The sequence below is a fragment of the Panicum hallii genome, chromosome 7, assembly GCF_002211085.1.
Source record: "Panicum hallii strain FIL2 chromosome 7, PHallii_v3.1, whole genome shotgun sequence".
NCBI classification, from domain to species: Eukaryota; Viridiplantae; Streptophyta; class Magnoliopsida; order Poales; family Poaceae; genus Panicum; species Panicum hallii.
In genome coordinates, this window is record NC_038048.1 from 8,681,140 (window position 1) to 8,706,730 (window position 25,591).

The window sequence follows — 25,591 nt, forward strand, 5'->3', positions numbered from 1 at the left end:
TTCGCCTTTTTGTTTATGCGTGAGGTGCTTGGTAACTTAACCAATATCACGCCAAGATGCTCTTATGATGAACTACTTATATACACAAGCACAAAATATTTTTTATAAACTTCACAATTTTGCACAACATTTCGTAATACGCGACGTTACAGTTGCTTTCCGAGCTCTGTACCCACTTGCTACTCCACGTACCTCCAACCTGCAATGGCGGTCTAGAGTTGTGTTGGAGCTTCGTGAGTTCGTGACGATGTGTGTAGCCACTGCGTGGAGCTCTAGTTGGACTTTAGTCCGTTTGTGGCACCCATCTTTCTAACTCCTGTTGCTATTGTAGTCTTTGTCCATTTACGTACCGATCCTATTCACTAAGGTGTGTATGGTTGCTTATATGAGTTCTGCTTGAATCAGTGGATCCGTATAAAATTAAAAGAAGAGTATTTAGTTGTCTGTACGAGCGGATGCAACAATACGTTCTCATTCTGGCCGGGTGGAAACGCCCGACTCATGCAGGCTTTGTGAATGCATTGCATCTGCTTCTGGTCCACTCATCAGTCTCATATGCAATATCACCGGCATCTATCCATGCAACCAACCAAATATCGTTACAAGCAGCGGCGGGTCTTCCAGGTAGGCCCAGAACTACCTTAAATTTTGGTCCAAAAAATTTTAGTACTTCAAAATTCAGGCCACAAATGGCCTAACAACTCTCTAAGCCCAAGAGCTGGTCACCTCTCCCTCAGCCCAAATCCACCATATGCCGTCTCCCACCCTCCCCTACCGCCCTGGCTTCCCCAACACCAACTCCCCGAGGTTTACGCGCCTCCGCCGGCCGCCACCCGCGCGGCCGCGCCTGCCACCGCCTACCACCCGCGGGCCCTGCTGCTTGCTGGGCGAGCGCGCCTCCCGCCGACGCCGTGCGCAGGCACGCAGCCGTGGCAAACCCACGCACCCGCACGGCCGGCTGCCGCCCCGACCGTCCAAGCTGGCGCCCGGCTGCAGGGGCTAGGCAGCTAGCTAACCAGCTCCATTGCCCAATTGCAATCCCCTCCCCTCACTGGTCAGTACTTCTTTTTCAAAAACATGAAGCGATTCAGAAACATGATCTTTGTGGTATAGTGTTCTTGACCCTTTAATTGGCATTGATTCTACAGGTGGTAACTGCAACTATGGAAAAAGTATTTTCTGGATTGAATCTAGTGAAGAATTAAATGAGAAATCGCATGTGTGATAGTTAAGAATGATTGTTTGGTCATGAAAGAATATTTAGATCCGCTTAGTGGGTTTTGGTGTATTAATGATATATGCTTGTAGAACTAATGCTACTTGTAAGAATGTGAGCAGGAACTATTGGTGATAGATGAATAGATGAACAGATAAAAAGGATATGATCATAAAAAGGAATGAAATTTGCAAGATGAAGGTACATGAAGTTTTAGTTATTTTATTTTTGGGAATTTGAGTATAGAAATATCGTACTATTAAGAGGGACATGAAATATACTCGCCTTACATAGAAAAAGGTGCTCAAGATGATGTAACAAACCTACGAGAGATACATTTGCACTCACACAACATATGGAATATTTTATTTAGAGTGTTCCTGCAGAAAAGTTTGGAGTTTCAGAGATCTTTCCGGAGTCTCCGGACATGGGGTTTCTACGGAGTGTTTAGAGTCCGGACATGTGCGGAGTCTCTGCATATCTCCGGAGTCTCCGGAGGTGGTGTCCAGAGTCTTCGAAGAATTCTTCGGCCAACGGCTAATTTTGGTGGCCGGGGTATAAATACCCCTTCACCCCCTCCACATTAACTCTCTCCAACCAGAACTCACCTGCCTCACTCCTAAGCATTCAAGAGCCCTCCTCACTCCCTCCTTTGGCTTCTAAGCAAGATTTGGTGAGGGGATTAAGGGGAAATTATGGGGAAAGCAAGCGAGAGTACTAGTGAGCTGATTTCCTATCTCTTGAGCACCTCATTCTTCGTCAAGCCAGTGGATTTCGTATTTGTTACTCTTGGAGCTTCAAGCTCCTAGCCGGCTAGGCGTTGCCCGTTGAGCACCCAAACTTGTGGTATGCCTCGGGAAGTTTGTACAACCTCCACCTTCTAGTAAGTGATCTTAGCAACCTTGAGGCTGCTAAGGAGAGGCTTCATAGCTCAAGAAGTAAGTGTTCTTCTTGGTGCCTTCCCTGTGGGGAACTGAACTTCGAAAAATAAATCCTTGTGTCTTAGTGCTTTCACTTTGTGATTTGTTGAAGTTCTTGTTTTTATTAGAATTCCAGGGTTTGCTCTCGATCTACTTGTTGGAAAGGTTTTGACTGCAGGTAGTGAAAGCAAAGGGTAGAAACAAGTGTACAAATCCTGCCTTCGATCTACTTTTAGTTGAGGTTTGACTGGTCAAGTTTGGTTTCAGCACTTTTCTCCGGAGTATCCGAACATTTCTTCGGAATCTCCGGAAGTTGCGGAGATTCTGAACAAATATCTGAAGACTCCGAAAGTTACTGATAAACTTGTTTTAATTGTTGTAATTTTTCAATTTTGAATATTCACCCTCTCTTATCGATATCTAGATCCTTTCAGGTTATTTTTATTGAGCGTGAAATTTTCTCTAATATAAATGAGGATGACATAATTCACACTTTCATGACTATGAGGAAGCGTAAAGCAAAAGCATTAGACTAGACTAGTATTGTAATTATCTATTTATTTAAGATCTTATTAATGTTGCAATGTTTTATATTGTAAATTATTGGAGTTCTGAACTAATTTGTCCAATTGAATATATTATGGGATCTTTTTACTTATGTTATTGTAAATTTGATTATTCTATACGTATTGCTGCGGAACTGCTATTAGACTATACCGGTTTGCGTTTTAAAATTTTTTGCTAGGATTACCCTGGTTTCAATTTCTGGGTCCGCTACTGGTTATAATTATAATGATTACCGTATCAGTTCAGGCAACCAATCACACATATACCCACCTTACTTTTTACAATTACTATGTCCATTCAGCATGCTTATCTAGAATATACGATGTTGGTCACTGAAATAATTTCAAGCAACCAAACAGGTTACACTATTGACACCTTGCAAAACATCCTAATCAGCTTGCTGGAGATTTGATAAAGTTGGAAAAAGAAACCAGACCGTACCGGAGGGGTAATAGCTGAACACAGTATGGGTGGAGGAATATGTGATAAGAGTGAAGCGTCCAGAACACGCTCTATTTCATATACGGGTTTGCTAGGTAAACATCATAATGTTGGATCGGACGCTCGTTGCAACGTCAAAATAAAATATCTAAAATATAGAAAATATAAAATATAAAAATATAAGATTGTAATATTAAAAAATACTGAAAAAATAGTTCAATGTAAACATCGTATTCAGAGAAAAAATTCCTGCCGCAACATCAAACGTAAATTTCATGCAACATTACCCAATCATCCAAAAATATCTACTGCAAGAGCATGAGCAACACCATGAGCTGCTCGTTACAATGTCCCAAAATATGTATTGCAGCATCACGGTATACCTATTGGCCCGCCAGTGCACGCATCGTGACCTCCGACACCGGCACGGGCTCCGCCTCCGTGCCGCCGCCAAGGCCACCGAAGGACGGCGTCCGCGCCACGTCGACGCTGCGCTCCTGGACGACCACGGGGAGCTCCGGGCGGTGCACGGGGCGCTCTATGGCCAGCGCTGCCTGTACCTCTCCGACGCAGCGGAGGTCTGCGCCACCGCTCCTCCCCGGTGCCACCCCGCCGCGCGCTCCCCGCCGGCGCAACTCCCACGGCGCATGTCCCGCCGGCACCTCCCCGACACGACGGAGGTCTCGTCTAGCGGATCGTGGGGGAGGCGCAACAAGGGCGGAGGTGCTCGACATGGATTGTGGGCAGGGGCGCTGGATTTAGAATCCTGGCGGGCGGCGTCGCTCGGCTCGGGTTGGGAGATTTCGAGAAAATAGAATGGATAGAGGAGAGAAGAACGAGAAGAACGAGTGGGTAAGGTTATAGATGGCAACGGGTAAAATCCGCGCGGATATTAACTTTGTATATCCGTATCCACGTACCAAAATCCGTACCCGCGCCCGCGCCTGCGCCCACAGCCCGCCAAGGGCATGAAACGATGCCCATATCCGCTATTCGCGGATACCCGCGTACCCGCGGGCACGCCCGTGTACCCGCAAATTTTAGAAAATCAAGCACACATTACATTTCAACAGCAAGTAAACATCATTTATTTAACGGGATAAATAAATCTGAGCAAATAAATAAACTAGTCTCATACATAAATACATGATACATCACACATTAACAGAAACAAACGCATACAACCATACAAGAGTTCGGGTTCAAAATTATTATTACATAAAAGTCCAATTGAGCCAAGCAAATATTAGAAATCATTAGTCGGAATCACCAGTGCTGATGCAAGAATCTGCCTTCATTTCTTCTTGAATATCTTCAAGACATGACCAGAAGCTGTTGACCCTTCCATCACCGTCATCTACAAATAAGTTTCACATATATTAGTAGCTACAGTTTACACGTCTTGTATCAAAAATACATTCTAGAGTACTACCTTTAAGAGTATGACGAAGCCAACTTTGAACACACATCAAAGCCTCCAACATTTTAGGAGTAAGACGACTGTGATGCTCACTCAAAACCCTTCCACTAGTGCTAAAAGCTGATTCAGAAGCTACTGTTGTTATTGGAATAGCTAAGATGTCACGAGCAATTTGCCTCAAAATGGGATACCGAGTCCCCTCCAACTTCCACCAACCAAGGATATCAAAATATTCATTCTCATCATGAGGAAGAGTTTCTTCATCCAAATAGCGATCTAGCTCATTCTTACTTCTAACAAAGCTAGTAGTCTTCTTATTTGCAGCAAGGATTTTAAAAATAGACAACACACCAGCTGCATCAACTGAAGAACTAGCACCGCTAGATGATGTACTAACAAAGTCTTGTTCTTTAACATGGTATTGTTTTATCAAATCAGATAGCAATTCATGGGCCTCTGTCACATAAATTTCAGCATGTTCTTCACCAAAAAGGGCAATATAGCAAGCATGTAATATTGTCATCTTAAGACGTGGATCAAGAATGACAGCAATAGCCATAAGACCATGTATATCAGTCCAATACTTGTCATACTTTTCTATCATGGCAGCAGACATTTCCCTAATTGTTTCATACTCATCATGCTCCCAAGATTTGATCTTAAGTTTAATCTCACATACTTTAGGGAAAAAAAGGTTGGCTGTCACATATTTAGTCCCAGAAAACAACTCAGTGAGGTCATATAATAATTCTAATTTATCACAAACTATACTAGCAAATATCCAATCATTTGGTGGTGGACAAACATAGTTCCTATCAAGCTCATCCAAGCGTTCAAAAATCTTCCTATAGGTATAGCAATTCTAAGCATGATATAGGTTGAGTTCCATCTAGTTTTGCAATCTAGTTCCAACTTCTTGACCAATTCAACATTTTCATCTAAAGCTGTTTTCTCAAACTTTTCATACCTCTTTGGTGTAGCAACCCAATAAGCAATACTGTCTCGGATGTTTGAAACGGCACTTCCAATGATGTCCATGCCATCTTTGACGATGAGGTTGAGAATATGTGCGCAGCACCGCATATGCAGCCATTTACCTCTCAAAAGCATATTAGCTGCACCAAGTCTTGTCTCCATTAAGCCAATCATACTATCATTGGTGCTGCAATTGTCAAGAGTCATGGTTGATACCCTCCGATCAATATCCCAGCTCTGGAGGCACTTGTGTAATGCATCACAAATAACTTCAGCGGTATGGGAGCACGGCACATACATAAACCTACATATAACAAAGCAATAGTTCATATATAAAGTTCATAATTTATAGAAATTTGAAAGCTGAACAGCAAGCAACAATTTATGAAAAAAAGATAATCACCTCAAAATGCAGCTTTTAAGCGTCCACGAGTCATCAATAAAATGTCCAGTCACAGCCATATAGCCTCTTTTTTTATTATCAGCTGTCCAAAGATCAGTTGTAACAGCAACACGGCAATTGGTCCTTTGCAAGAATATCCTAGCTTTCCTTTTCTCACCCTCATAGAAATGTATTATGTCCCTTCTAATAGTATTTCTAGTACCCATTTTAAACAAAGGTTGCAGGGCAGTAACAAACTTATGAAAACCATAGTGGTCAACAATGGAGAGTGGGTACTCATGCAATATGATCATGGAATAAAGAGCTTTCCTAGCTACTTCTTGATCAAACATATAGTTTTCTACAGTAATTGCCCCTTTTTCAGTGGTTCCAAACCGCAAATTACTTTGAATTTTATCTCCTGGCTTCTTATTATTTAAAGGACAAGATTTCAGATGGATTTTCAGATGGGTTGTACCATTCCTTGATACGGCTGAAAGTTTCTTGCCACAATGATTGCATTTGGCCTTCCATTCTCCATCAACACAAACTTGGACGAAGTCATTCCACACTTTAGAATAAAGTTTCCTCCTTTTACCAGGAGCAGCAATAGCTTCTTCCTCCCCATCCGAAATGTGCACAACATTATCTTCTGTTGTATCAACCGTAGCCACTACAGCACCTGATGCTTGGGAACCTAGAACTTGGGAGCTACTAGGAGCACTAGCCATTGCAACTGTAAAACAATTAACATGTTCTTAAGTTAAATATCTAGAGAATAAATAGCTAGAGAATAATGATACATGATCTTAAATTAAATAGCTAGAGAACAAAGACACAAGTACACAACTTTAATCATGATTCAATAATGGGACAAAATACTTTTAAGTTCCAACCTGCAAGTGATGATGCCGTGCCTTTCTTTGGGTGACTATTGGACCTTTGCAAGCCAAGCTATATATTTCATAAGAGCTTGCGCTACCTGAAATTCACAAGTACATGTATACATAAGTAACAAAATATGACAAAGGTATGTTCAAACTAGGCTGCACATGAGGAACTTTCCTTTGGAATAATATTTCCCTTGCATATAAATCCATGGGAAGTGACACAATATTTTGCAGAAAAGTATGTACATAACATAGGTCCATGTAGAAGTTAAATATATGACCCCACATGGAAACACAGCGCTACATTTACCCTTGACTTCAGAATATGGATTGACATGTCAATGGAAGTAAACGTAAGGGAATCTAGAAACATATTTTTCACATACCACACATCAGTTAACAAAAGAAATGCAGACGAATCAAAACCCGGATGCATACTGCTATTTCTATACTATCCACACTTTTGCCTAAACAAGAGAAGATATGAATATCATTTCATTTTCATCAAATACAAAAGAATAGAACGTATCCAAATATAATTGATGTTAGCAAAAAAGCACATGGAAAGTAGCAATCCATGTGCCAAACCATGAACTATGAAATTGATATTTCCTACTAGAAACACAAATACTATTTTACTTTTTCATACATATTTTTTAAGGGAACCTGAAAGGTTAACTGCCCATCTATGTATTAGTAGAGAAGAAATACAGAGAAACCGCAACCACCGACCCACACCTCCACTCGACGAAGCGACCAAACGACCACCACAAGTCCACAACAAAAAAACCACCAACGAGACCACCACGGCTCCAGCAACCAAGAGACACCCTGCACAATATATGGAAATAATATATATGCATGTGGAAGTCAAATATATGACCCACATGGCCACATGAAAATTTAGCGCCATATTTAACCTTGACTTCAGATTATGGGATGACAACTATGTGGCGGACACGGCCAGACATGCATGCATCTAGGCGATGGAGAAGAGCCCGAGGAGGAAACAGGTCACGCGGCCAGTAGTGCTGTTCAGGAGCTGTAGCGGCGCGGTCAGCGTCCCCGAGATGCCGGCCGGCCAGGGACACATCGCAGGCGACCAGCGGGTGGCGGCGGGCAGACGGGGGCGGGCGGGCGGGGTGGCGGGGCAGACGTGGGCGGGCGGCCGACCGGCGGCGGGGCGGACGGGGGCGGGCGGGGGCGGACGGGGGCGGGGGATGGGGGCCGGTGGTGCGGGGCGGCTGGGAATTGGGAGAATGGGAGGTCGGGGAGACGGGGACGCTGGCGGCTGGGAATCGGGGATCGGATGGAAACCCTAACCCTAAAATGTGTGTATATATATAACCACTCGGGGCCCACATGTCAGCGGGTCTGGCGGGTTTGTAGGTTCGGGTATTAGTTTTTCAAATCCGTTACAAACTATCCGTTGGGTTTAGATCTGTACCCGCGCCAGTACCCGCGGGCACAAATCTAAACCCGTACCCGCGCCCACTGGGTTTAGTATCCGCGGGTACGCGGGTATTTCATACCCGTTGCCATCCTTAGGTAAGGTGGAAAGGAAGCAGCGATGGACATCACGATATTTTCATTTAAGCTGGACCCACTGAACCATCCGACGCATCACACGTCATCCCTATCATTACCGTTTCGTATAAGAAAATAAAACGGTTTTTTTCCTTTTTTGTCGTTAAAGAAATGGACTCGGAAGACACTAGGAAGCAGAGGTATACCTGTACATCAGGCCGGGCCGGCCCGACCCGACTCTTACATGGGCCGTGCCAATGTATGAAATGCTAGCCTGGCCCGGCACGCTTACACTAACAGGCCGTGCCGTGCCGCCCATCGGGCTGGCCTCTCGGCCCATGGCACGGCCCGTACACTCTTAAATGGGCCGTGCCAGCCCATTTAGCACGACAGCCCGATAGACCCATTAGGTCTGTCGGGTCTTTACAGCTCGCTTATCCAACACATGATTTAATTATTTAAATAACAGAAGAGAAGATGTATATTAAAAATTTCAAATATATAGCACTCTACTCAACCAGAAAATATTACACAAATACACAATCAAACCGTCCAAAATAGATCACCAAATAGTTTAAGTGATACAAATTGCCCAATTCAGTTATGGGTTGCCTTAATGTTTGGCTGCCTCATTAAAAACCTTTCTAAGTAAAAACTCATATCAACTACATGAGAAAACCTTAGAAAGGAAAAGAGTACAGCCGACAACCCACTCTCACTTAGGCTTAAGACGGCGCTTCATCGATGTACAAGTCCTCGAATCCAGAGAGAAGCTCCTCATTCTCCAAGTCATGCTGCTGTCGAGATGCTCCAAGCTCCCAGTCATTCAAACATGAAAGCATCTCCACCATCTCGCATGTCAAGCTTCGACGCCACTCTTCAATTACCCTGCTAACAAGAGAAAAGGTAGATTCTGAACTAATAGTAGACACAGGAACCGTCATAATATCTTTAGCAAGGATAGATAGTACCGGGTATAAGTGCCTGTGATCACGCCACCAGCTCAGAATGTTGAAGTCATCATCAAAATCAGAAATAGGGTCACTATCAAGATATGATGACAACTCAGGTGACTGAGAGGCAAGCAGGGGGTTGTAGCAGTAGCAAATATAGGTGAAGCAGATGCATTAGTACAAGATGATGGGGCTGAACCTCCACCAACTGCATCAGAACCAAAAATCTTCCCCCAAACTTTTCTCTTCTTTCCAGCAGTATTAATTTGAGGTTGACGATACGACTGAATGTTACCAAATTTCTGCTCATACTTAGCAAACACTTTAGAAAGCTCAACACAAACATATTCATAATAATAAGAGTAATCATGATTGGTAAGCTGCAAAATAAGTTAGAGTGCCTTATGAAAGCCTCTAATCTTAGCCCTAGGGTCAAGAATAAAAGCAAATAAATACAACATAGGAATAGTCCTCCAGTACTTAAACAACTTAGCTTTCATAGACAGTATAGACTCCATAAGCAAAGGGTCATTCTCATATTTATTCAGATGAGCAGCAATCTCAATAATATAATGCAACATGACAGGAGCAGTGGGATAGTAAACACCAGACATCTCAATAGTAGACTCATAGAACAATTCAAGAAAAGAAAGCAGGGTTTCAGCAACATACCAATGATCTTTAGTGAGAAGGGTCTGACCCATAGCCTGCTTATAGTGAGTATGGATAAAAACAGAGAAGGTACTCTTATAAGGAAGAAGGTGCTTTAACATAAGATAAGTGGAGTTCCATCTCACATCCATATCCAAGCCAAACTTTCTAGGACGGACACCCATAGCAATACAATAAGATTTGTATGCAGCAATCTTTTGATTAGATGAATTCAAGAAAGATATGGTAGTTCTGAATGCTTCAACATAAGGTTTCAAACGTTTCAAACCAGATTTAACAATCAAGTTTATAATATGACATGCACATCTTTGATGCAAGAAAATAGAACCAATGTATCCAGAGAATTTAGGAGTCAAAGAAGTCATGGCATTAGCATTAGCATTAGCAGATGCATTATCAAGAGTAAAAGAGAAGATCTTATCAGTCAACTTCCACTCATCAAGCACAAAACCAATTCGCTCAGCAATATTAGGACCAGAGTGAGAACAATCTATAAGACGCAAGCCAAGCAACCTCTTCTCTAGTTCCCAATTAGAATTAATAAAATGAGCAACCACACTAAGATAATCCTCCTTAGCATTACCATTCCAAATATCAGATGTAATTGCAACAGAAGAACATGTATTTAAATATTTCATAAGCAAAGTATGAGATTGATTGAAAAGCTTAGCAACATCTCTAGTGGTTGTCTGCCTAGAAACAGGGGCAAACCTAGGATTATGAGCACGTTTGATATAATCAACGAAAGCATTATATGCACCAATGCCAAGAGGCAGATCTAACCTAGCAATCATACGATATAATTCAGTACGAGCAAACTCAGCATTGTACTCTCAATTTCCAAGAGAACCATCAGAACTAAACTGAAGACAAATTGAGACCTTGCAAAACGATCAGCCTTCTTACTACATGAAGCAAGATGCCTAATTAAATGACCAGTACCATTAGTAGAAACACCAGTAAGAACTTTCTTGCAGAGGGTGCATTTAGCACCAGAACATACCCTCTTACCATTCACCTCCTCAGAGATCTCCTCGAAGTTGTTCCAAACGTGCGATGTGCTTGCCCTTCTCCTGCCCTTGTTCCCCCGCCCCTGCTGCGCTGCCATGCCGGAGGTCACCGTAGCAGATGGTGCCGTCGGTGACGGCGTCGGCGTGGACGACAGGGTCGATGTGGACGAGGGCACTGAGGTCGGCGAACTCGGAGGGGATCCATCGGCAAGGTCGTGGTCGATGTCGGACGGATCGTTGTCGGCATCGGCATCGACAAACGTCGTCCGCGGCGGCTGGAACCGGGGTACAGGAGGAGGTGGAGGACGACCCCCCGGGCTCGGGTTGGCCCGCGACCTCGATGAAGAAGCCATCCAGGATAGGCTGTGGGGGCCGGGTGGGGGAGAGCCGGAGCCGCGAGGAGGGCGGGATTTCGGGAGTGCGGGCTGCAGCGGTGCGGCTTGGCGGGCCTGCCGGTCTACGGCGACGGGGCGGGGCCGCTGGGGCGGGGGGCGCGGGGTGACGGGGCGGGGCCGCCGGTGCCGGGGGCGCGGGCGGCTGGGCGTGTGACTGCGGTGTTGCACCGCTGCGGGCTGGGGGGCGGGGCGGGGGGGGATTAGGGTTAGGGTTGGGAGGGCGCCGGGGCGGGGGCTTATATACGTGACGCGGGCTTATTGGGTCGTGCTGTGACAAGCGGCAATTAACCGGACCGTGCCGTGCCGCCTGTCAGGCTGGCTTCTCGGCCCATGGCACGGCCGGGCCTTTTCTCGGGCCTAGCCCGGCCCATCATCTATTGTGCCGTGCCTCTTTTGGGCCGGGCCAAAATCATCAGGCTGCGTGCCGGCCCATTTAGCCCGGCCCAAATGTACAGCTATAAGCAGAGGTCAACAAATCTAGAAATTCCACTCGACATGGCCACGTCACGGCGGCCACGAGGGCAAGCACGCGCGTGGGCGTGGCGGCCTTCCTCTTTCGCGTCCTTCCGCCCGAAGGAAACGAACGAAAGGCCCCCCGAAAGAGCCTTCTCCTTGAACCGCGTCCGCCTTCTCCTTCACCGCACGCACAGGCAGGCTCCCAACGCGCCTCCGCCGGCCGCGCGCGGTTGCCCTGCCATCTCTCCTCCCGCCACCGCTCCTCCACCGGTTCCTCCAAGTAAGTCGCCCTACCTTTCTCGCCTCGCGCGAATTCCGGGTCGATTACGCGCTTAATCGAGCCCGAATCCCTCGTCCGCTCCACACGTCCGATCCGTTTGAGCGAACCCCTCGAACTCGCGATCCACCCGATCCATCAAGCGAGCGAGTGGAGCGGTAGTTCGCTTCTCTGCGTCCGTGTTGTGCCCTGCGAATCAAATCCGTTCGCCGGTTCGATTTGTTTCTTCTTCCTCATTTTTCTGCGCGGAAGATTAAAAAAACAAATTAGGGGTAGTCTTGTTCTGACCAGCGAGCAAGGCTTCGCTTTGGTAATGGAGATAGCTCTTGGTGTATAGGAACGGGAGGATCTTGAAATTAAGGTTGATGCTGTTCTTGGAATTTTGGAAAGCCGGACTCAGGCGATACTGATCTTACCAAGATTTCCTGCTTGGTTGCGTGTATTTTATTACTCGATGATCCATAAAGAAATAGAGATCAGATAAGTTATGGATGCTAGGAACGAATGGCAAAGTGCCTAGTTAGGATCATCCCTGGAAGCAACCCAGGAAATTTAAGATTTTTATGTCTCTGTTCATGTAATTCTGTGTGTTCTAGCAATAGACATAACAAGGGAATTTTATGTTTTACTACATGCATTGCTTCTCGTTTGCCTCCTCCATAATCTACATAAAAAGAGAAAAAACAATAGTTTGGTATTTCTTCGCTTCTAGAAAAATCATCATCATTGCCATATTACAGTCAAATAGGTAAGCTGAATACGCCTACCTGCTTCATTACATCTCAATGAGTGTGGTTGCTTGCGGTTATTTGATATTCTTGTGCCCATACATTGCCAGCCGTAGACGATGGTCTTTATTTGCATCGTCGTCTTTTTTCTCTCAAAGTGGGCGATGGGCAAGCAAATCAGTTTACATGAGTAGGACTCTTCTGTAACTGAACTTTAACTTCAGTTGAATAGCTCATACTGCGAGATGATCTGTGCAATTTCTCATTATCTTTATAATTGGGAAATTCTCTCTTCTAGACTGATGTAGTATGACTCCAGAATCATGTTGCACTCCTTTTTCTTATGTGCCGGGGAATTTATTTTTTATGATGATAAGCCTGAGATCAAGCAAAAGTGTAAAAAAAAAAAAGCTTTCTTAGCAACATCACAAATAGCTCTGGTATACTTACCTGTGTTTTATGTCACATCGTGCTAGTGCTGTGCTATCGTCATTGATTTGGCCACAAATATGTCAAGTCGATTATGATATTGTCATTATGGTCTTGCTAACATTTTCTTACCTCTGTTTGTTCTCTGCAGCCATGTATAATAACTATGGGAACCCTCCTGGGATGCAGATGCCACAGCAGAATTCTCAGCCTGGCCAGTTTAACAATCCATTATATGGTGCAAGCTCAGGTCTAATTAGATCTGGGCTAGGAGTATATGGGGAGAAGTTCTTGGATTCTAGTTCAGAATTCATGCAAAGCAATGTAAGGAGTCTCCAGTCAACCTTATCCTTGATATTTTCGTTCCTTACATTCTCTCTAAATTATTGGTTCTGTTTCGTGCAGATCAATAGATACTTCTCCAACCCGCAGTATTACTTCCATGTGAATGATCAATATGTCAGGAACAAGTTGAAAGTTATATTGTTTCCATTCTTTCACAGGGTAAATCATCTTTCCTAACAACATTGCATGTAAAACTGGTTTGTTGATGTAGTCTACTGAAATAAAGTGCTATTTTTCCATTATTCGTGCAGGGGCACTGGACTCGGATAAGTGAACCTGTTGGTGGGCGTTTGTCCTACAAACCTCCAATCTATGACATAAATGCACCAGATCTGTACATCCCTTTCATGGCATTTGGAAGCTTCATCATTCTTGCAGGCTTTACATTAGGTTTCATGGGAAAGTGAGTTGTTGACAGTCAATTCTTCAGTTGCCAAATGGTTGACTGAAAGTTCCTAATTTGATGTAACTGGTACTCATGCAGGTTCACTCCAGAAGCTATAAATCTGCAGTTTTCCAGGGCACTCATCGGATGGGCCTTCCAGCTTGTGATCCTGAAAGGTTTGCTCTACTCAATGGGCGGTGGTGAGGTGCCACTTCTCGACTTGGTAGCATATGGTGGCTACTTATTTGCCGGGCTATCCCTTGCTGTTGTTGCAAGGCTCATATGGGCATACTCATATTACGTCATGATGCCATGGATGAGCCTGTGCATGGGAGTGTTCTTGGTGAGGACAATGAAGAGGGTGCTTTTCACGGAGATGAGAAGCAGCGAGAGGCACTCATCGCGACAGCATTACTTCCTTCTCTTCATGGCAATAGCACAGTTTCCCCTGTTCTTCTGGCTTGGCAGCATAGGTGCATGATACAGTTTCCTGTTTGTTTTAGTTTTGCCGTGTTCACATTACAAGTGATATTTAAGTATTTAAATGTGTTGTAAAAATAGTTGGAGAATGATCTCAACAGCTGATGCTGTTTGAGCATCAACAGTATGTTCTTGACTGTCTGTATAGATCGGGAGTGCTGCTTGTGAAGTTATATGTGATACTTCCCACAGACTTGGTTACTGCTTTCAACCAGTTTTTACCGGCAGGTCTTCAGTTTTATGCCTTTTAAAACTACTTGCTATATTTTGCTGTCTTAAATTGAGAATTTTTGAAATGTTTCTAATTGTAACATTAAGAACGCCCTAAGGATATTTGGGGTGTCTACTAGATTCTAATTAATGGAAACTCGGATCCTTTAAACAAGGCGAACTTTTGTACGTTTGTTCGGCCCACGTTAAACTTAGAATGCTGCCTTAGTTACCCCAGCAAGTTGATCCTTGGGGCTATTGCAATTGTATCAGATTAGCAGATACACTTTACGTGGTAAAAATTGATAACACAAACATATCAAAATACCAACCATAATGCTTTCGACAAAATGGCACATTGCCAAACAATATTTCAGTACTCAGGAGTTACAAATTAGAAGCCAAACAAACTTTCCAGGTTTTCCATTTTCACAAGCAAAAGCACAAATGCATTTCAGTTGCCCTCGGTGAACAACCAAATTCTAACGCAGTATGCAATTCTGTATTCAATAGCCATCAGATTCGGTCAAAACATACATCACAGCAAAAGTAGCAGGAACTTAAAATTATGTGCCAGGTGCCCACGTTGCAAGTAAAGTGGTAAGATAATGTGAATGGTGGAGGAGAATTTGACAGCTTAGAAGCCAGGCATTTTAGGCTGCAAATAAAATTCTAGTCAAATGTTACATTATTATATCAGCCGTACTCCTTTTCGTCATCATCACAATCATATTGCATCCACCATCTTGGTTACTGAATTCAGGTGACATGTAAACCCATCAAAGCTTTGTATCAGCTAAGACCACTTGTTGATCATCCTCTGCCAGAGAGAACAATTTCAGTTATAGGCAAAGGTAGATACAGGGTAAAACTGTAAGAGGGAATTTAAACTTTCTACCGTAATGTCAGAAACTAGCGCGACAAAATGATTGCAGCTCCAAATATTGACACATTAGCAAACAGCTTAGTAAGGTACACCTCTAAAAAAGTCACGAGTAAACAGATAGCTGGTTTCACAATCATTTTTTAATTTTTGTATATATTAGCAAAACAACGCATATCATAACGTCAATCTTTGATATCAAAGAGAATAGAAAAGGCGATGCAACAATGTGCAGGACATGAAGTGTAAAAATATGTTTCCTTGTCAATGGAACCTTTTTTTTGGGGGGGGGGGGGGGGGGTGGCGGGAATGCATAAACATCGCACTAGGACAGAACATGGCAAATTTCTGGTGCCCTTCATGCTGATGGAATGTCAAGCATTCCATTTTCAGTAGGGCCCATGACGCTGAGCTGTTTGTATTGCATATGTCAGAGCAACTAGTGCAGTGAAACCACTGCACAGATCTCTTAATTTCATTACACCCTTGGTACGCTATTCTATAAGAACCCTCAGCATGTTTCAGGCACATTTCCTCAGTAGTCAATAGTCAGTGCAAGGGGCCTTAACATGTCTGCCAGTGGGACAAGCAGTTAAATGTATAGAATAAAGTACCAAGTGCTCAAAAGGCTGAAGCTATACTCAACAACATCAGAGCTTTTATTCCCAAGCAAGTTGGGATGAGCTAGAGATGAAACCCAACATGAGCGACCAATAGATAAATATTAATAACAAGGTAAAAGTGCAAAAGAACTGAAGGTATAGCAGCAGAAAAGTTCTTCAAGAATCTATCGTTGTGGACACATAGCACTGCCAGAAAAATACCCTCAAGTTTGCACATAATAGTTATTACCACAAGATAGAACAATTTCTAATGGATATCATTGCCTAAGAAACTTAGATATTGATCTAGATCCTTGATGTTAATAAAAAATTAACAGGAACACATTCACAGTTGAAAAAGAGAGATACATTTCACAGGGCACCATGGACCTGTTGCTATTATTACCTTTAAGAAGCAGCAACTGCTGGTACATTAGTACTTACTGATTACTGATGCATGAACAGGATCATATTGGTTGATGACATATAACATTTGCCAAAAATTATAACATAACAGTGCAACCAAATTGTTTGGAAATGATTAAACCAATTAATCACTTCCCAATTTGTTTCAACTAACCAATGTTTCAACTTCCAAACCATTCAGTACCATATCCATAGAAATCTTTGTCATTATCACTTTATCAGGCATTTTAAGAGGAATTAAAAATTATTTATAACATACAAAGCATGAAGTCAACATGCTAGGTCATTGCTACAAACCCAAGTTAAGAATTAGTTAAATTGTGAGCTGCAAGAAAAAAATTCGAAAAAATGGTTCCAAATTCTGGAACAACAGAAGGGGGAAAAAATCGGAGCCTGCATGAACTAAGTTCTTTTCATAAAGTAGTACATTAAAAACCTCAAATGCGACAGCAACCATGTCAATTCACAGAATATATGCAATCGAGAATCCTAATGGGAAACACAGAAATAATTTAAGCACAGTTTTCAGAGTGACTATTCACGCAACAAAACATGCATAGTTCACATAATATGAAAACGGACTGGAACAGCACCAGCCTGATAATACGCAAAAGAAAATTTGGCCCTTTGGTTCTTTATGCAAAATATAGAGATACAATAGAAAATAAAATGGTTTCATCCATATTATTTATTCCCTCCGTCCCTAAAAGAAAGTCACTTTAGAAAAACTTAGACAAATTAGCAAAAGTGTGAAATGACCTTGCTTGCCCCTATTTATTAGCCATATTTAGCACTAATTGACTGCCGCATGCACATGCGGATATTAAATGGGATAACAATGACAAGAATTGTGGGACAAATTTTGAATCACAGAATGACTTCCTTATAGGGATGGAGAGAGTACCAAATATAAAAAGACGTTGATATTGATTATATATAGTTTTCAACAACGCAATAATTTTTTCCGTTTCTATCCAAATAAGCATGTAAGAATTGAGTCCAATATCAGAAACAATATCCTAAGTTCCTAGCACAAATTCAGATCTAATACAGAATTACAGATTGGGCAAAATACTGGAAGAAAAAATGTTTAATAGTCAACCCCTACCCCCACCAACACACCCACCCACCCACCCACCCCACCACTAACCCCTGTTTAGGATGCATGATGTCCTTTTATTGAAGTTATAGGGTTTTGAGAGGGGCTACCTATATCTTGCATAAATAGACCTAACTCATATATTGTATAATACATAAAATGAAATAACTTTGGTAAGGATAGACTAATTTTAACATGAGCATGTGGTCATCTTGTGTTTGCACTTATAGTGTATATTAAGTCTACAACATCAGATGAAATAGAATTGAGGAGATAGTTCAATCCGAACTGAGACGAGAATCTGGAACTAGCCAAGTACTATTCCTTAGTTACCAATCCATATTCAAATCCATGTGATGAATGAATCTGATCCAAATCTGCTTTAGACAATGGATGCAATTTGGTACAACTGCTGTCCAATCCTTTTGAATTCCAAATCACACCCACAAAACAAGCACGACTAGAGAAATGCAGAACACAGCATCCAACTATCAGTTCCAAAAGATTACCACCTTACTAGTTAGTCGCTAGAAACTTATGAGGATGACAGATTAGAACATCAACTAGCACTGCAAAATGAATTTGGCTATTGCTACAGAGAATATATGATGCAGAGACAAATTCTAGGACAAACTGCAGATAACCTGAAGAGGAACCACACGCTTGTGTGTACACGTTAAACTACTAAAGTGCACAAGTCCAAAAGCATCAAATAAGTTATCTGCATACTTCAACCCTACGAAATAATGTATATATTTGTAGGAAACAAGAAGTTAACACACCTCACTGCTGAGCCAGAGCGCCACTTAAGGTGGTCAAAGTGCAATTTATCTTTGTGCCAACGTCCCAAAATCACAATCCCAACCAGGGCAGCTGCAACCACCACAGACCAGATAGCATTTGTTTCCTTCGCTTGGTGATACAGACATGTCATGTGCTTCTTCAACCAGCATTTACATGAAGCACCAGCATCATGGCTCTTCCTGTCTGCAGGCTTTAAAGGCTGGCCTGATTTCTCATCAGAACCATCACCAGCTTCATTGTCATCATCATGAGCAACAAAGCCATCCCCATCATCTTCAGTGTGAGATGAACCATACCCAGGAACATCATCTCTCATCTCAGCATCATCAACTGATAGGTTTCTCCTTTCATCATAGAACTGAACTCTCTCAGACCCAGCATCATTCTTGATACTATAATCTTCCACACTGGTACTAGCTTCCTGCACATCTTTCTCAGGCTGTATATCATCAAAACTGGTCTGTATCGGCAGGTTCTCGTGCTCACTGGGCGGAAACACAAAGTGGTCAGACATAAGCAATGCGTTGGATGAACTGCGCTCTTCATTAACAGGCTTTGGTTCAGTTCCAGCAGGCCCGGGCGCTGCTTCATAGGCAGATGCTGTGAGAGTCACCACTTCCCAGTCCGCCCCACGGGGGGTGGTTCCCTCTCGCACCTCTTTCTCGTTATCAGCCATATCCACAAATCTGATGTGCCATTTATTGGGAGAGGAAAAAAATCAGCAATTAGGCTTGCAGACAAATGATGTGATTACATAAAAATCAGATAGCCAGCACTGCATTACATAGCAAGTCACAGTCATCAAGTCTTGCGGATAGGAGACAGGAACTGGAATTCATACATTGACTCACCAAGAAGTAAACATTAGAGGTACCGATTTTCACACTCCTGAACCAACTAAGGTGATTCGACTAGGACTAAAGCACAGCTATCAGATAAATGTGCACTAGGGACTCACCATCAACAATCCAATTTTAGCCTGAGAGGGTCTCCAAAGAAGAAAAACCGATCTAATCTAAGCAACACGAATGCTAGAGCCACTGCCAATCTAATCTATCATCGTATCCACCCACATCTTAGTACCTCACTCACGAAACAGACGAACTTGACAAAGAGTAACCATGAACGGCGACAGCTTATCGCTGACCTCGTCCCTTAGAGCCCCAAAACCAGGGTGGGGATGCACCCCTAGCCCCCACGGATCTCGCGCGCTCGACGCTCTCTCAAGTACAGGAACAGTATGGACGGACTGTTCGCGCCAGCAGCGGGAACGAATCCGCAACTAGGACTTCACAGTAGCGAAGGCTTTGGACTCCACGGGTCGCTCACGGACGCCCGCGGGCAACAGCACAGCGAGCGAGATCAGTTGAAGCAAAGGCAGGTCGGCAGGGCTTACCAGCAGAGACTGATCTCCTGTAGGGGAGGAGGCGGAGAGCGAGAGGGTGCTGGGTGCCGTGTGCTTGGGTTGGGGGGAGGGAGTTGGGGCCGGGAGGAGGAAGAGGTGGGAGGGGATCAGATCAAACCGCCATGGGTGGGAGAGGCTGACAAGGAAGGAAGGAAGAGAAGTGGTGGGAAGGGTGAGGGGAGGTGTGGGACAGGACGCTGGCAGGCGGGGCCCGCGGTCCGCGGGCTAGGCTCACGCGTACGTGCCTCGTCCTTACCTTACCTGCCAGCACGTAGGCGGCCTGGAAACGTTATCACGCGTCTTCCAATAGACAAAGCGTAAATCCTATTTTACCGCTTTTCGCTTCCATTGATGCCTTCCTGCTACATGCCTAGCCTTCCATTGGTTCCGCGGGGCTGTCACCTTAGCTAGTATCATGACATTTCCGTTTCCAATCGCCCATCGGAACAGGCTTAAAACCAGGCCCATGACGATAGTAGGTGACGCAAAAAAATTCTTAAAATTCTATCTCTACTTGTTAACTTTCTCTGCTACATAAGCAACATAAAAGAGCTGTCATCATTGGAAACACCTTAATGGTAGGTGTGGATGGTCTTATGCTCCAGGACGGTTGTGGGCTAGGGTGAAATGTGTGATGACCTAGGATCCAGTTCAGTAGGGACCCATGCAATCCAAATAAAAGGAAACGTGGGCGTCCTTTTTAGCTAAATGCACTGATCCTTTCCGATCATGCCATCATCTGTACCTAAAGCTTTTAAGTTTAACCCATACATCAGCTTTAAAGAGCACTATTCACCCAAATCAAAATTATAATTTTATTTGCTTGGCATTATGTATATTAGCATGAGACACATATATGTCCTCTCTCATCTTGGATAGACCGTTCAAACTACAAGATCTTCATCAAGGTTTTCCGAATTATTGGTTGAACTAAATTTGTCTTAAGGGCAGGTTTTGTCTATGTGACACCTTTAAATCAATTTTGTCTGGCAGGTTTTGTCCGTTTTTGTTTGATGCAGGGCACAGAACACTGCAGAAAAAAGGGACCGTTATACCCTTAGCTTCATGGTTCTTGAATTTTCCCCCATCCGAGTGGCTTTGTTACGTTTTTATTCAGAAATTTGCAAAACAAGTTAAGGGTCATAATGGTTAATAAATAGCTTATTGAAAAAAATTACGTTTTGTTAGTGTTCTAGAATATAGGGTCCATGTCGAACATAAGTTCCATGCCACACATACAAATCCACACCATTTTTTTTTTGTTTATGGATGATGCACATGTACAAGCATGCATGCATGCATGCTCCCACATGCGAGCGCCAGAGTTGCATAAGTACCTCCGATTGTGACCCCATGATGTGTGAGTATTTCGTGGACATTAGGATTTCCGCATCTTGAAACTAATTAATTTGCCTTAAATTAGTTGTGTAACACGAGCAACATTAAAATCCGTTTGGATCATCTAGGACTAAAGCTTGTCCGGACTAAAAATAAATCCCTATCATGTTTGACATCAATTAAGAGTATATATACTAATTATAAAACTAATTCCATAAGTGGAGGCTAATTCGCGAGACAAATCTATTAACACTAATTAGTCCATAATTTGATAATATTATGCTAAAGTAAATATATGGTAATGATGGATTAATTAGGCTTAATAGATTCATCTCGTGAATTAGTCTCTATTTATGCAATTAGTTTTATAGTTAGATTATATTTAATTCCTCTAATTGTCATCCAAACATCCGATGTGATAGGGACTAAAAATAAGTCGCCGGATCCAAACACCCCCTTAGTCCATGCCTGTTTGGGATCCATGGACTAAACATCATGTGGTAAACCATTTCAAACATATAAATATGTGAAACCAAAATTAGTTTGAATTATGTGGGTTTTATGGACTAATGGACTAAATTTTAGTTGGGATAAATATATCGGTTTTTCAATCACCGGCTAGTAAATTTAGCACCGCCCTTCTCCATGGCTCGATGGCCAACAAACGAAGACAAGGATTTAGACCGGTTCGGACGATTGCCCTACGTCCAATATAGGGTGGTATTTTTCATGTTCCTCATATTCAAATGCTAGGTGGGGACGCTTGTAAGGGATGCCTAATTACTTTCTTTCTTTATTCTTTCTTTTTCTTTATTCTTTCTTCTATATGCAATTGCTCCTCCACGTTGCAAAATTCCATCTTTGCGATCGTCGAACTTCCACGGCCGCGAGCCGATGACACCCCAATCATCATCGTCACAAGCTTTGTGGGGAGTAAAATATACCGTCAGATTTTAAATTTGTCTCGAGATGTCATCCAGATCCTCAAACTTTCAAAATGCATCCTTAAATTTGCTTAAGCGATCCAAATTTCAGTTGCTTAAGCTAAACCGAAAGTTATATAATTTTTTCAAATAATTATGTAATTTATTCAAATAAGAAATTATATATAAAATATATACATACAGAAAAATTATAAAAAATTATTTGTACAAATATGTTTAAATACAAAAGATCTGTACAAAGATTGTAGGAAAATGAAACTCATATGACATTGTAAAAAAATAGAAAATAAAAAAAGATAATTTTTGGAGGAAATATTGGGAAACAAATTTACTCAAATGAAATTTTGAAGAAAATTTTGAAAATACAAGAATTGAGCGCAAAAATACAAAAATAAAATTTAGATCCACATGTAAGCTCCGTATTAGCAAAAATACTTCCACTTTATAATTTAAAAATGGTATTAGAATTTTATATGGCACAGTTAGCAAATTTGAGGATCAGAATTCGCATTTTAAGAGTTTAGGAATCTAGATGATACTCCTTCGTGGGGAACTTGACCTCCGGGCGGGGACAGCGCACGCTCACGTCTTCGATGACACCATTCGACAAGCATGGCGATTGCCTCGACGTTGATTCTCTGTTCTGCACCTCACTGTAGCAATGCTGAGCACAACCCTTCCCCAAATTTGATGCGACGATCAATTTCAATAATTAATTTGCTTCGATTTTCTCATTTCCCCATTGATCCCAATCGATTTACTCCACAATTGTTGCCGAACTTCAACTGCAATATCCATCCTTTAGGGTTAAATTTAGTGTTCTTTCCTCTTTCTAATTTCAGGTCTTGGTTCGTATTTAAGGTAACCATATTAGTTCTATTATGAAGTTCTTTTATAATTTCTATTCTAATGGTGGCATTGTTCATCAATCATAAAGAACTGAGAACATGTGGTTGGAAGTTAATTGCTTGATTTGTGTCATCAATATATTCGTAGCACTATTACGAGGACGGATTACTTGAAAAGTATATTTATCTTTAAGGGCCCACAACATCTAGTTTGCCCGAGGGCCCTTGAAATCATAGAGCTAGTCATGCAAAATTACCTTGGATTATGCTACAAGCTCCCCTCCTTCACTCCCTCCTCCACATAAGAAAGAAAAAGTTGTGGTAGGTTCACTAAAGATAACTGAGATGGCATCATTGGAATCTGGCTTGCTCTAAAAGAGAAAAACAATTGTTTATCCAAAAGATGACTTTGATGTATCAATTACATTTTATATAGCAGTACACAACAATCTTGCTGCCTGCACATAACAAGAAATTTAGAACCACTACTAGAATTTCCCCCTAATACAACACAGGAAATGCATTGCAATATCCCCTTTTTGGTTGCAATAGCCACAATTGCACCCAAACAATTTCGTAAAAAAGTGTTGCAAAAGGTCCCGTGGTATTAGCCTTCAACCTCGAATGTCTTTTGTTGGTTGCAATTGTTTTTCTATTACAACACAATTAGGCGTTGCAACTAGCATCTAAGGGCACGCTCGTGTTGGTTGTAAATTATCCTATTGCGACGCATCTGCTGTTGCCAGAGGTTCAATCGCATCGTACCCAACGCGTTGCAATGTGTAAAATCTTGCGTTGCAAAGCATTGTATTGCTACACTCTAGTTGTGGTTGCTATAGGGCAAGCACCTCTATTGCCACTAAAGTGTTTTGGGTGCTATATGTGGTTCCCTCTATTGCCACCACGTTCGTTTGGTTGCTAGAGGTGGACAACTCTATTGCCACGCATTAGGGATGGTTGTTATAGGTGGGACATTTTATTACCACCGAAATCGTTTGGAGGCTATAGGTGGAGCACTCTATTGCCACCAAACTTGATTGGTTGTTAGATGTGATCTCCTCTATTGCTTCGTAAACGTTTTGGTAGGCAAAAGTTCATGCCTCTATTACCACCATAATAGTGGGTTGCTACATGTGGAACTTCGTATTGGCACGACCCTTTGTGACACTAAAAAAGTCAGGTTGCGATAGGATGAATTCTCATTTGCCACGAATGGTGTTGCCTCCATACTTTTTGTAGCTATTTCCACATGTCTATTATGCCACGCTCAATTATTTGTATCACCAATAATTTAAAACAATATAATACAGGATCAAAAAATAATTAAGCATTTATTATTCATGAATCAAGATTCAACCATTCACTGTAAAATTCCATAACACACGTAGTACTGAAATAGTAATAAGTTTGCAACACCAGATTGTTTCAACACACATAGTAGGCTAATTTGATAAGAAATGAAGAACTTGATCAGCAAAGGGTGACTTCAAGATGATCCCATCACTTGATCAGCAAAGGGTGACTTCAAAATGGTCCCATCACTTGTTTGCTCCATTCGAACTGCCTTAGTTTGCTGAAAAGAAAGAATAGCATTTTTTAGCATGAAGTAAACTGAAATTATGAAAAGGAGGCAACAACAGCAGGCAGGTAAACCAAAGTTTCATTGCGCATCATAAAATTAACAGAATGACAGCAAATAATTAAGACAACTATAAATACTTTGACAGTCGAAACAGAAACATTCACAGCAGGTAGTGGAGAAACAAAAATTTCACCTCCTGTCTTTTTGGCAGCTTGTTGTCTTTTAGCAACTTTATCCTTTAGCTGTTTTGTAGTAATGAATGCCGGGGCCGGTGCCGTATTTGCTTCATTATTGCTTGCAGATGCACTACTTCTTGTAGTGCGAATGCCGGTTGCCCTTGGTACATCAGTGACTTGAGATTGCTTTGGGATGCTTTGAGGCTTTTCCTGGGAATAAAAAAGTTGGAAGGAAATAATTAGGTGCCATTTTATTAAGTATCTAATGATAGCACTAAAAAGTTGTCAATTCACAAACAACCTGATGTGAAGGGACCACATGCTGTGGGGTTGGCTCAACTTCTTCAGTACTCATGTTTGTTGCAGCCACCGCCACCTTTGCAAATGCAGTCACATTGTTGTTTGCCTGGATAGATGTTGTTGGTTGGACAATCTATGAAATGGTACAGATAATTAGATATAGAACCTAAGGAAAGAAAGTCATTCAATAACTAGCTTGACTAGTACCTGCTGAAACGCTGTATGTCCATGTGCTGCTTGCATCATCGATAGGAGCTCTTGCCTAAGCGCTTGTAAATCAGCCTCCCTTGCCTTTTTTCATTTCATCGATCTGTCGTGCATGTTCTATCCTTTCAGCTTCCCTGTTAGCTTCCCATGTTGCCATTTGTTCTTGTAGCTGCCCAAATGATCCCATGAGCTCGAGGTGCTCCTGATGCAGTTGCTCCTCCATATGAATTTGTTCCTGGCGATCTGCATTCAGCAGCTGCCTTCTAGTTGGGTTTTTTTCCAGGTACCCATTACCATGC

General features: G+C 42.4%; 2 protein-coding genes across 2 annotated transcripts; one reads left to right on the forward strand and one right to left on the reverse strand.

The window, feature by feature from the left end:
• Positions 1 to 11,906: 11,906 nt before the first annotated feature.
• On the forward strand, positions 11,907 to 14,703 carry LOC112899575 (protein YIF1B-B-like). Its single transcript, XM_025968093.1, has 5 exons — positions 11,907 to 12,104; positions 13,410 to 13,582; positions 13,664 to 13,762; positions 13,855 to 14,006; positions 14,088 to 14,703. The coding sequence occupies exons 2-5, from the start codon at positions 13,412 to 13,414 to the stop codon at positions 14,467 to 14,469; spliced, it is 804 nt and encodes a 267-aa protein (XP_025823878.1). The 5' UTR covers positions 11,907 to 12,104; positions 13,410 to 13,411; the 3' UTR covers positions 14,470 to 14,703.
• A 362-nt stretch (positions 14,704 to 15,065) lies between these two features.
• LOC112899576 (ATG8-interacting protein 1-like) lies at positions 15,066 to 20,051 on the reverse strand. The gene is made up of 3 exons (XM_025968094.1): positions 19,889 to 20,051; positions 18,471 to 19,178; positions 15,066 to 15,498 (listed from the first exon to the last, which is right to left on the reverse strand). The coding sequence occupies exons 2-3, from the start codon at positions 19,166 to 19,168 to the stop codon at positions 15,492 to 15,494; spliced, it is 705 nt and encodes a 234-aa protein (XP_025823879.1). The 5' UTR covers positions 19,169 to 19,178; positions 19,889 to 20,051; the 3' UTR covers positions 15,066 to 15,491.
• Between the last annotated feature and the right edge of the window lie 5,540 nt (positions 20,052 to 25,591).

Coding starts and splice junctions, on each gene's coding strand:
- LOC112899576 (XM_025968094.1), bottom strand. CDS start 19,168: ATGGCTGATAACGAGAAAGAGGTGCGAGAGGGAACCACCCCCCGTGGG.
- LOC112899575 (XM_025968093.1), top strand. CDS start 13,412: ATGTATAATAACTATGGGAACCCTCCTGGGATGCAGATGCCACAGCAG. Junction 13,763..13,854: donor TGTTTCCATTCTTTCACAGG/GTAAATCATCTT, acceptor TTATTCGTGCAG/GGGCACTGGACTCGGATAAG. Junction 14,007..14,087: donor ACATTAGGTTTCATGGGAAA/GTGAGTTGTTGA, acceptor GTACTCATGCAG/GTTCACTCCAGAAGCTATAA.